Source organism: Athene cunicularia (assembly GCF_003259725.1).
Source record: "Athene cunicularia isolate RWA chromosome 7 unlocalized genomic scaffold, athCun1 chr7_part1, whole genome shotgun sequence".
NCBI classification, from domain to species: domain Eukaryota; kingdom Metazoa; phylum Chordata; class Aves; order Strigiformes; family Strigidae; genus Athene; species Athene cunicularia.
Genome location: NW_020799107.1, coordinates 20,284,723 through 20,296,040, shown reverse-complemented (window position 1 = coordinate 20,296,040; position 11,318 = coordinate 20,284,723). Strand labels below are relative to the sequence as shown.

At 58.2% G+C, this 11,318-nt stretch overlaps 1 protein-coding gene across 1 annotated transcript; it reads right to left on the bottom strand.

Annotated features, from left to right (window-relative positions):
- Positions 1-7,086: 7,086 nt before the first annotated feature.
- Positions 7,087-10,840, bottom strand: CHPF (chondroitin polymerizing factor). The gene is made up of 3 exons (XM_026852993.1): positions 10,241-10,840; positions 9,863-10,045; positions 7,087-9,372 (listed from the first exon to the last, which is right to left on the bottom strand). The coding sequence occupies exons 1-3, from the start codon at positions 10,775-10,777 to the stop codon at positions 8,110-8,112; spliced, it is 1,983 nt and encodes a 660-aa protein (XP_026708794.1). The 5' UTR covers positions 10,778-10,840; the 3' UTR covers positions 7,087-8,109.
- Between the last annotated feature and the right edge of the window lie 478 nt (positions 10,841-11,318).

Genomic DNA, 11,318 nt, shown 5'->3' with positions numbered 1-11,318 from the left:
GGCTCGTCCCTTGGTGCAGCCACCTGACACAGCCCAGGTGGCATGGGGGAGGTCCTGCCCTCAGTCCCCTGCCCATCGCCACTCTTTTTCACCGTGCACGTACCCCTTACCATGTACCCACCCCCCCGGGTGCTGAGCACCCGCTGTGCCTCCCCCAGACTGTACACAGTTAGGAGGGTGCCCCGTGCCCAGCACCACCCGGACAGCCAGAGCCCAAACTGCAGGCCGGAGCCTCAGCCAGGACTGGCACCCACAGCCCTCCTGCCTGCCCCGAGATGGCAGGACCCACGGCAGGACCCATGGCAGGACCCACAGCACTCCCCCTGTCCTGTCTGACATGGCCTCCTACCCCTCCACTGTAGCAGACACCAGCGCAGGGCAAACAGCCCCAGAATATCTCAGGAGGGGGTGTGGGCTGGCAAAGCCCCCCTCAACACACACACATGGGGGGACCCCAGGGCAGGAATTTGGCATCTCTGGGGGAGGCTGGGATTGAGCCAGGTGGCCCCTGGCCCTGCCAGCTTGGTCCCCATCCCTGGTGCTTGCAGACGGAACATGGCCATGTCATGCTGTGGCCAAAGCCATAGATGCAGGAGGAGCCATCATCCTTGCAGCCCCCAAGGCCCCACACATGGGAGATGCAGGGCAAGGACCAGAGCACCAGCCTGGTGATGTGCCCAGCAGCCCTGGCTCTGGGTATGTGAGGCCCAACAGCCCCCCAGAATGTGCACCCATGTGGAAATGTGTTCCCCATTGGTGCAAGCACCCAGCTGCATGGTGTCCCATGTCCCCCTGCATGGGGGACACACATGGCAAACCTCCTGGCAGGGCAGAGACAGCGGTGCTCCCCAGGGAGACCCTCCAGAGCACCCTGTGCCAGGTCCCCATGGGATCCCCCCACACCCATCTGCAAGCAAGAGTGTCCCCAGAGGGGTGCCACGCATTAGACCGGGGATGTGTCACGGCCATGTCAGTCAGCCCTACACCGAGGTCTGTGGCTGGCGGCGGGGACGTGCAGGGTGTGGATCCCTGCCAGCGGGAGCAGTGAGCTCTGGGTGGGGTGGGCATGGGCACCATGGCAGGAGGGCCGGCACGAACGCTCTCGTGCTGGTGAATGTGAGATGTGTGTCACTGTTTTATAAATGTACAAATGCTCCCTAATAAAGAGGCACAAGTACGTCTGGAGCCACCTGTGAGGGCTGGAGACAACAGGCAGGGCTGGGGGGGTGGGCAGAGAGGTGGGGAGCTGGTCTCACCCTGGGGGAGGTGGAGGTGGGACCCAAGGAGCACTTTACAGCCCTGTACCCACATGTGGGGCACTGCGAGAGCCAGCATGCCGGGTCGTCTTGCCTGCTGCCCAGCTCTTTGAGCCTCAGCTTGCGGGAGAGGTGCAGCAGTTGACAGCTGCACACCAGCAGCAGGAACTGCCAGAGCCATAGTCCAGCTCTCAAATGACTCCCTGGGGCAGAGCGGGCACCCCACCAGCACCCCATGGGGCTCTATCGGGTGGGGAAGATGGGATCCTGCCCCTCCAGAGACTGCTGCAGGGTGAGGGGCAGATGGGAGAGCAGAAACATGGTGCTTTGGGGGGGTGCTCCACTGACACCCTGTGCTGGAGCGTCAGCTCTGCCAACACCCAGGATCTCATGCCGGACTCACTTCCTTGTGAGTGCTCCCCCGTGGTACCCATGGCCTCTCCGCTCCCATGCCTGTTACCAGCACCAGGCACAGTCCCTTTCAGTTAAAGGTTGGTGCTTACACTGGCACTGCCCTCACATGGGGTCACCAGCATGGTGCCAGGAGCTGCTTGCTCCTCTGGTACCTGCTCTGGGTTGTGGGCCCTGTCCCTCGGCAGGGGGGCACAGTGCTGGTGAGATCCCAGGACCACCATCAGCTGTCCTACAGTGAGACCTCCAGCAGGACCCCAGTGAGTGCTGTGGTTAAGGGGGAAGGGGTGAAACTGAAACAGGGGAGGTGAAGGATGGGTGGGGGTGAAGGGGGACCCCAGCAGAGGTGCTCCTCCAGCTCTTGCCTTCTCCAGACCCTTCTCCATCCACCCTGGCCATCCTGCAGCACAGAGAAATGGGACAAAGCAGGAGACAGCGGCTGGCCTCACAGTGCAGGCTGCCAGCACCAGCCATCACAGGTTTCCCTCTAAACCAGTGAGGGCTGAAGATGCCCATGTTGACTGGGTGCAGCTGGGACACAGGACACCATCCCACAGCTCACACCATGCCCTGCAAGGGGAGCACTGGGGTTGGGTCCTAAAGGGAAAAGCGTGGAAATGGCTATATCCTCCACATATTTCATCACCTGGTAAGAGGATCAGGTCCCTTAGGGTCCTTTGGGATGAGGCTGTCCCTGCCACCAGGTCCAGGCCCATCTGTCCCTCGAGGATGCCCTTCCACAATGCCACATTCATCCACACCAAGGCTGTGACTGAGAAGTCGTTCTGCCTCCTGCTCTGCAGTGGAGATGTGTCGAAGGGCCTTACAGGAGGAGAGCAGGATCGTGTGGTGAGCCCAGTGCACGGCTTTGCAGGTGCTGGAGGGCATGAGGGAAGGACTGCATCCTGATACAAAACCTGAAGGTCGCAGTGGTGCTGGCTGAGGAGCGCTGGGAGGGTGAGGGCTGGGTGCAGTGTTATGCCAAGCTCACCGAGATGCTACTCTGTACCACATCTCCCAGCTCCAGTAAGCAGCTTGCTGGAAAAAGCCCCACAAAGCCAGACCCTATGCCTACAAGGAAATAAAGGTGATTTTGGAGGAGCTGGAGTGAAGCATGGCCAAAGGAAAGGGTGAGACTCGTTTATGGCCCATCCCAGCTCCCCAGGGCTGCTGGCAAAGCAGCCTCAGGACAGGTCCTGGGGAGCCCAGTAGTAGTAACCTAGCAAAGTTTTAACATAAAATGATTTTTATCTGTTGTTCCCAGTGCTTCCGTTATTTAATTTGGCAACTTCCCGGTGGCACCTAGAGATGACACCCCCTGTAGGGTCTCCTACTGTCTGCAAACAGGACAGGCAGGTGAGGTGACCCCAGCATCCCATCCTGCCCCTGTGCCATGCCTGATGTCCCAGTGTAGATGATGCAGGGCAGGCTGAGGAGGATCAGCGGGATGATCCAGATTTGGCACCCCAGGGCCAACTCCAAACCCCACCACTGTGGCCCCTGGGTGCCCTCTCCCATGCTGCACCCATTCAAGGACCACCAGGGGTCTGGTCCTCCCCAGGGACAGGGCCATTGCCACCCACGGCTCACCAGGCTGCAAAGCAACATCAGCCCAGCCCAGCGCTGCTTGAATCATCTATAATGAGCCACATGAAATAGCTGGGACATAATTAGAAGAGGATCCACTACAGTGAAACAGGCCCTTAATTTCAACGAGCACAGCCCTCCGGACAAACGCCAGGCACCTGACCGTGCCAGGACCAGCTGTGCTTGCAACAGTTCCTGTCACCATAGAGGTGACAACCCCGTCAGACTGCAGGGCAGGCCCCAGGGAGAGGGCACCAGGATGGAGCCACTGGCGAGGATCCCTTCTGCCCACAGGATGGGCATCTCCACTTCCCACCATGTCTCCACTCTCATGAACCACAATTAAAGTTGTTCCCAGGGAAAAGATGTGTTTCAAATAAACCAAACCACTGGGCTTTGGAGCAGAGGGGCTGGAAATGAGTCCTGAAGTGCAACAGAACACTGTCACCTCCTTCCCAAGCACTTCCTGCCTGGAGGTGCTGGTGGTGACAGGCAACACCTGGAGAAAGGAGTGACCCTCAGCGTCTCATGAACTGAGTGCACCAAGCTCACTGCTTTGCTCCTGGTCATTTCCCCAAGACCCCTTTGCTGGGAAAACAGACCAGTGGTGCTCGTTGGTGAGGTCAGGCAGGAGACACACAGCCCTCGCTTTCCAGTGCTCAGCCCCAGACAGTGGACAAGCAGACTGGAAAAACAGAGGAGGCAATTAAAATCACAATTCAACTCAGCTGCCTGCTTCTCCACCCCTCAGCCCCAGAGTTTTGTGTTCCTGCAGTCTGCCTGTGCTGGGGCTGTGTGTCCCTGCAGGGGAGTCCCCAGGCACAGCTGGGTGCGCTGACACCCCTGTGCAGGGAAATCCCTGCGGGCAGGTACAGATCAGCAGCAGCTCTGCCTGCACTTACAGCTACTGTCTGTTTCCTTCTTCATGAAAAAGGCTCTGATTTCCCTGAGCTTGGCCAGAAGAGCCCCTGGCCAAAACACCCCACACCCTCTGGAAGGGCTTGGCAGTGCATCGGGCTGTGGCCTGGGGCATTGGGCACAGGCAAAGCTTGACATATCCCTGCCTGCTCCTCCTGCCTTTGCCTACGGCCAGGAGGAAACATTAGCTAGGGTTGGGTCCTGCTCTGTGACCGGCAGAGCTGCTCCTGCAGGACAGGCAGCGAGGCACCACTGGGCCTTCCCAATACAGGGACAAAAGGGCACTGTGCTTCCCCTTGCCCTCCAGGACTCTCCTGGCACGGCCACACTTCCTACACCCTCCCAAAGGTCAGCAATCGAGCTAACATTGTCGGCACTGAAGTAACTCTGCTGTGGCGTTTAGCACAGCCAGAAATGATCCCAGCAGGGCTAAAGGAGCAGGTTTTGCCTTCCCTGCTCACAGGCTCACTGCTGCATTTGCAGAGAGATGCCTGCATGACTGCACAGCAGAAAAGAATTGTGGGGGGAGCAGAACAGCAGAGCAGCAGCTTGATTTTTCCCCTATTTAAGTCCCTTTCCTTGTCGTGGTGCAAAGTAGAGAGGAAGGGAAGCTGGCCCAGCCCCAGTGCACCCGGCCAGCTCCTCTCATGCTTTGCTCTGAACTTACGCCTTCTTCCAAAAAAGTCCCCAAGAGGAACTTGCATTGCTCTTCTCAAAAGTCACAGTGAGCCAGTAACGCCTTTAGAAAATTTTCTTGAGGGAAGCAGAAGTCTGTGGGCAGCAGACATGTGTTTTCTCCTGCCCCATTGGGAAATGTGCCCTTTCACTGCTCTGACTGTGCAACTGTCTGTGCAAAAATCCAAACGTCATATGGAAGTACCAGTCAAACCTGAACAGGGATTGTAGAGAGTCCCTGTCTGCTCAGCTGCCCACATCAGCACCCAGGGCTGCTCCTGCCTGCCTCTTTCAAGTGTCACTGTCCTGGTCCAGTGCCCTGCCTGCACCTGCCAGCCTGTGCAGGCAGGGAGGGGGCAAAGCAGAGTTGGGCCCATGTCCCCATTGTCACAGGTCTCTGCTGTTGCCCAGTGATCCCATTTACTTCAATCAGGTGCAGGAAGGTTGTTCTGGGCCCCAGCCAATATGGCCGGCCCCCTCCCACCACGAAACTCTTTCCCAAAGCTTTGATCATCCTTTCCCAGGGTTTCATCGTGTTTTGATGCTGCAAATAACCTGGCAAACACCAAAGCAGCTTCAAACCTTGCCAGCTCCTTATAAAATGAAGCAATAACCATGCTGGGAGTGCCACAAGCACTGTCATTTGCTCGTACGTATGTCAGAGCACGGGGAGCTTCGCTGGTGTTGATAGTGCGGAGCGTTAAGTATGCAAATAGCTCTAACTCAGTCTGGGCAAACAGCAATGAAGAGGCAAGAGCAACTCTATCTAGACCATCTTGCGACAATTAAACGACAATTCTGAGGGGTGTTTTTGCAACCAGCTTGATCTGAAGCTGGTTTACTTTATTACCATTTGGATAATCTTCGAATGCCTAATCACATTCGACTCCTAGGTCTGCTTTTCAGAGGAGAAATGTATCTGTAGTGCACCTGCATCCGCCTCGCTCCCTCTGTCCCAGATTCACATTTAAAGGGAATTAAGGATGTGCTTGGGGAAGATCAAAAATAGAAATACTTAGAGCAAGCTAACAGTTATCATCTGAAATATAATAAAATTATATTTATACATATAAGCTCCTACACCATGGATATGAATACTGGAGTAAGAATACATGAACAGGATATCTTTGGGGAAGGCATGCCACACAGCCCAGGAGCTTTCCATGTTTTGCTGAGCACTAACAGCCTTAATAACTAACAGTGAGTAGGTTCAGTTAATTTTCTTGGGGATGTCTCTTTGATACATGTGTTTTGTGAACAAGTAAAACGTGACAACCAAAGGGCTGGTGGGAAGAGCACATGGACCCATGAAAATCACACTGGAAGCAGGCAGTACATGCAGAGGACACAGTGCCCACTTCTCATACTGCAAATAGGAGCTGTAGGTGGTGAAACAGTCCAGGGCAGCATCATGGTGTGCTGCGCAACACAAAACTGAAAACCACAAGGTGCTGAGAAGCCCCGAGATGCAAAAGAGCACAGAAAAGGGTGAAACCAATGCAGAGAGGGCAGGTCCAGGCCTAATTATTCAACACAGTGCATGTATGGAGTTTCTGGCCTGAGAGTTTCCTTCAGAGCTGATCCCAGATAGTAGAGGGCAGAGCTCACCCCACTTAGGCGCCCAACCTCTGCTCTGACATGGGCCAGGGGTCTCCCATTACCCATGTAGAGCCCACAGAGGCTGTTATGGGGACAGCACAACTGGAACAACACACAGCTGCACCAGCCCTTCACCACAGTCCTTCTCCAGCTGGAGCTGGGGCTGAACATGGCTAGAAACCTGGTCAGTGCGACCACAAACGTATGGCACCAGGCAAGACGGCATTGCCTAAAGCTCAACATGCTGGCACCAGGGCTTCCCGTGGCAAGGGGCTCAGCATCCTGCTGCACCACCAGTAACTGGTAGCAGGTAGCTACAGCAGGACAGCCCCAGGGGCACCAAGCATCAGAGGAGGTGCAGCACTCCTGCTGTGAGCCCCCAAGGGGTTCAAGCTGGCATTTCCAAGTGTCTGCTTGGCCTAGTGCCTGTCAACCTGTCCATAAACCAGTGGGCTTCCCTGGCCTCACTAAGGAGAGGCAGTTGTCTCCCAGCTAGCTCAGGTAGAACACCCTGCAAGCAGCTTGAAGGAATCAGCATCCCTGAGAGGAAGCAGTCCAGCCAGCTGCCGCCAGATTTTGTACAAGCATCCAGCACCTACCACCACACAGATCCCCAACAGAACACCCAGAGGTGCCCCAGGGAAGAATCAGCCAGATCCACTGGTTCATCTCTCCATTTTATTAGTGTAAATGCACCCCCACCTCCTCTCCCCACTATTAAATACAAACCAGGAGCAGAGAGCGGCTCCTCAGTCGCTTTCTCCTTAGGAGATGTGCAGCCAAACCCTCTGCCATGCCCACTAGCGCCGGGCACTGCATCCCCCAACGCCGAGGGCAGCCCCACAGTGGGGAGGGCTCCCACCTCTGTCAGGAGGCTCTCGTCTGAGGGCTGCGACCTCCGACGTCCTATCAATACTGCGAAGGCCAAAGCGGCCTGGGTCACGGTTCCCATGGGGAGCAGCTTACGGTATGTGAATACAGCAGGATTCCCTCTGGCACCCCCTGTGCCCCCACTGGCCCAGTCCCCCCACCCTGACCAGCTGGGAGTGCTCTAGCTCGTTGCCAAGTGGCAAAACCCCAAAACCAATCTCTTTATTGCTCTTCTGGGGTGCGATGTGCCCCATCCCCCTGTCCTGTGGCAGGTGCAGGGATGCAGCCCTACCTGCATGACTGGGACAATGCTCCAAAGAAGCGAGGGACACAGCCCTGTCCCAGGGCGCTGGGAGAACCACGACAGATCACCCCCAGCCCCATGGCAGTCGTGGCCCTGCAGCAGGTGGGCCTTGGGCTCTGTGTGCCTCCAGTCGAGGAGAGACAGCAAGGACAGGGCAGCCCATCGCCTCCCTGCTGGGCAGCGGGGCCAGAACGGAGGGATGGGGCTGGCAGCCAGCAGCTCTGGGGTGAGAAGCCAGGCGTTATAGCTCACAGCTCAGCAACTCCAACCCTGCCTTGCCCCAGGGTCTGCACAGCCACGGCCGCTCCGGAAGGACCTGTGCACCCCGGACTGGCAGACCCCGGCCCGGGTAGCCCCAGCGGGGCAAGTCATGAGCTCAGGCACCAGCTATCCCTGCAGGTGCCAGGAGGAGAAAGACAGATTTGGGCAGCAGAAGAGGTGGGGTGGGCAGGCAGGCAGGGCAGGGCCAGCCCCTCCGCACCCCAGGGTTCAAGTGCTGTTCCCCTGCTCCTGCTCGAAAAGCACCATGGCCAGCTGGGAGCGAGAGCCTACACCCTCCAGGCTGCTCTGCACACAGCGGTGGTAGATCTCCTCGCTGAGCCGGGGGTTGCAGGCCTGGTGCCGGTAGCGCTGCAGCAGGGCAGGCTCCACGGCCCGGAAGACATGGAGGTTGGAGTATTTGATGAACATGTCATAGATGTCCAGGGTCTCCAGGATGTCCTCGTTCTCCTGCACGTCACCTGCCATGCGGGTGCGTGCTGCCATGTAGTCGGCGTTGTAGAAACAGGCTTCGTGGAAGACGTCGCGGTCAAAGCGCCCCGCGTCCCGCAGCAGGTCCAGCGTAGCTGGCGGTACCTGGTTGTGGTAAGCGATGGCGGGGTTGTAGCCCTGGAAGTGGATGGGGAAGAAGACCTGCCAGTTGTTGATGGTGTTCATCCGGCAGCGGTTCAGGAAATCGACGGTGACCTCCGTCCCCACACCAGCCACGAAAAAAAGCGTGTCCACGGGATGCTTCTTGGAGATGATGTCCATGACCTTGATCTGGGAGGGTGCGTCTGTCTTAACACTGATCCATGGGATCTTCACCTCTGCATACTTGCGCTCATACTCGGTTATCTGGGCCTTCACGGCAGCGAAGATGTCATTCTGGGTGACCTGCTGGGCCTCAAAGGGGTCATAGATGAAGAGGAAGGTGAGCACTGCATTCTCACTGCTCTCAAAGGCAGCCGCCGCGTAGGTCTCCAAAAAGTGGGCAGCGTGGTCCCGGTCGTGGGCCGTCAGCGGCAGGATGACGTTGATGCGGCTGGCCTCCGTCACGTAGGGCATGGGGATGATCTCCACCTCGCTGAGGGGCCGCACCAGGTGCACACGCTTGGTGACAGAGCGGCTGTGCCCCTTCTGGGTGACCACCTCCACCTGGAGGTCCAGCGTGTACTCCATGCCGCGCGTGGGGTCAAAGCGCCGGTACCCGTTCACCAGCTGCTGCTTGCGGACGTGGAGCACCGGCTGGTACTTGCGGTTCAGCTCTTCCATGGCTGTGGCCACCACATCGGCCACATCGGCCAGGTCCACACCATGCAGCTCACACTTGGGGGAGCCATCTACACAGGCATAGACCTGCTCCTCCGTGAAGTAGTCCCAGCGCAGTACTTCGAAGCGGGTTTTGGGCTGGAAGGGTGGTGGGATGCCAACGGGCCACGTGGCACTGTGGTCCCCGTCAGCAGACAGGCTGCTGGCATTCTGAATCTCCAGCTGCAAGAGGAGAGATGGAGGAGTGAGAGCCAAGGCAGGCACAGGTAGGTCTTCCAGTTCTGGCTGCAGGCAAGCTAACTCCTGATACACAAGAGATCAACTCCTGGCCCTAAGAGCAGAACACCTCTGCCTTCAGCCTGACTCCTGTCTGGCACCTCAGGTTTCCTCCAAAGAGCACCCCAAATATGGACAGCACGTCCATCAGCTGGATCTGTGCTCTCTCCCACCCTGCTCAGCTTTTGCTGGCTAACCTCAGCACCCTGCTGGCTCTATGACTCTGAGCCACCACCACACCTCCAGGACCCATCCAGGTCCAAAGCTGCTCTCCAACCAGCACCACTGCCCCTGCAGCCACATGGGCTCAGCTGATTCCATCCCACAGCAGGTGCAGATGAGAAACCCTCGGAGCAGAAAGGTGACACAGAGCAACCAGAAAGCTCACAGGGATGACAGGAGGAGCCCAGACCATCCCAGCCAAGCCAGGTCTCACCTGGAGCTGCTGGATCTCCTGGTAGGTCCTCTCAAGCTCCACCTGTGCAAAGTACTTGTGCAGCCGGTACATCTGGAGGGGATCCAGCACGGGGTGAACAGTAAAGGCGCTCTGGAAACGGAGGTCAGTCTCCCGCTCAGGGTCCACATTCTTTCCCAGCTCAAAATAGTGGTAACGCAGGCCCTGTGCCAGCCAGGAGAGACAGGTCACAGCCAGCCCTGACCCATGCTCCCACCCCACAGGCTGTCAGCACCGCAAGCTCAAAGGATGACAGGGTGCAAGGGCTGGTTCCCCCAGGACATGGGAGGCCACAGGGAAGAAGGCAGGCAGGCAGTCCAGAATCAGGCTCTTGGAGGCTACCTCCACTGCAGGACCTACCTCATGCTCCTCGGCACAGTTGACAGCTGTGTAGTCGATAATGCAGCGGCCCAGCCACTCGTCGGGCCGGGCGCTGAGGATGTCATTGCGACAGCTCTCCAGGTGCTGCTGCAGGAGCAGGAGGAGGCTGCGGGACAGCAGGTAGCCAAACCCCCCGTAGCAGTAGCGTCCCTCAGTGTCCCCACCGATGAACTCCTCGGGGCGGCCCAGGTAGAGGTGGGTGTCGATGCTGAGGTGGGCGACCAGGCGGCTGATGCGGTGTGCCTCTGTGTAGGTATCATCCTGCACCAGGAAGAACCAGTCAAAGTCATTCACGTAGTGATCCAGAAGGTACCTGATGGTCTGGTACATGTTCCAGATGGGCCGCTCGTCACTGTGTGTCACCACCGTCATGCCATGGGGCACCTTGCGGCCCCGCGTGCCTGTGAAGTACACCAGGCGCTCCAGGCGGTGGGCCAGCGTGCGGTTGACAGCCACCCCCAGCGTGTTCAGTGTGCTCTTGGAGGTCAGCACACCCACGAAAAGCCGTTGTCGCATCCCCAACTCTGTGCTGATGTACCGGGTCCTGCAGGAGGGAGAAAATGTCAGGCACCAGGACACTGCATCCCACCTCAGCCTGCACCCTCCCTATCCCCCGCAATGGCACCGACCTCAGATCTTCTGGAGTAACTGCTCCCAGGCTTCAGCCACACGTGCAAGACATCACCCCAGTGCCACCGACTGCCACTCTGCATGGGCCAGAGGCACAGCCGAGCGCTTTGCTTAGGTTCCCCCCAACCTGAGACCCTCCCTTCCCCCAAGTCGGCCAGTCCAGCTCAAACCAGAGGCTCGCAAAAGGCTGAGCACAACTAGAAGAGGGAAACAGGGCTGCACGCCCCAGCTCCCACACAGACACGGCTCACCAGGCACCCCACCACGCTGCCAGCCCCGGCCAGAACAGCTGCACTGGGAAGCACCTTCCTGCCGCCCCTGCCAGACGCGCTGCTCCAGAGCAGGCAGAGAGGCAGGAGAGCCCGTGGAAGCCAGGCCCCGCTGGGACGACTGCAGCCAGCACGGGGCCAGCTGCATCCCCCTCCCC

What these genes read in the sequence shown, in the direction of transcription:
- CHPF (XM_026852993.1), bottom strand. Translation starts at nt 10,777, where the DNA reads ATGCGACAACGGCTTTTCGTGGGTGTGCTGACCTCCAAGAGCACACTG. An exon ending in ACTGTGCCGAGGAGCATGAG is followed by an intron (nt 10,046 to 10,240) that starts GTAGGTCCTGCA and finishes TGGCTGGCACAG; the next exon opens with GGCCTGCGTTACCACTATTT. An exon ending in AGGAGATCCAGCAGCTCCAG is followed by an intron (nt 9,373 to 9,862) that starts GTGAGACCTGGC and finishes CTCCTCTTGCAG; the next exon opens with CTGGAGATTCAGAATGCCAG.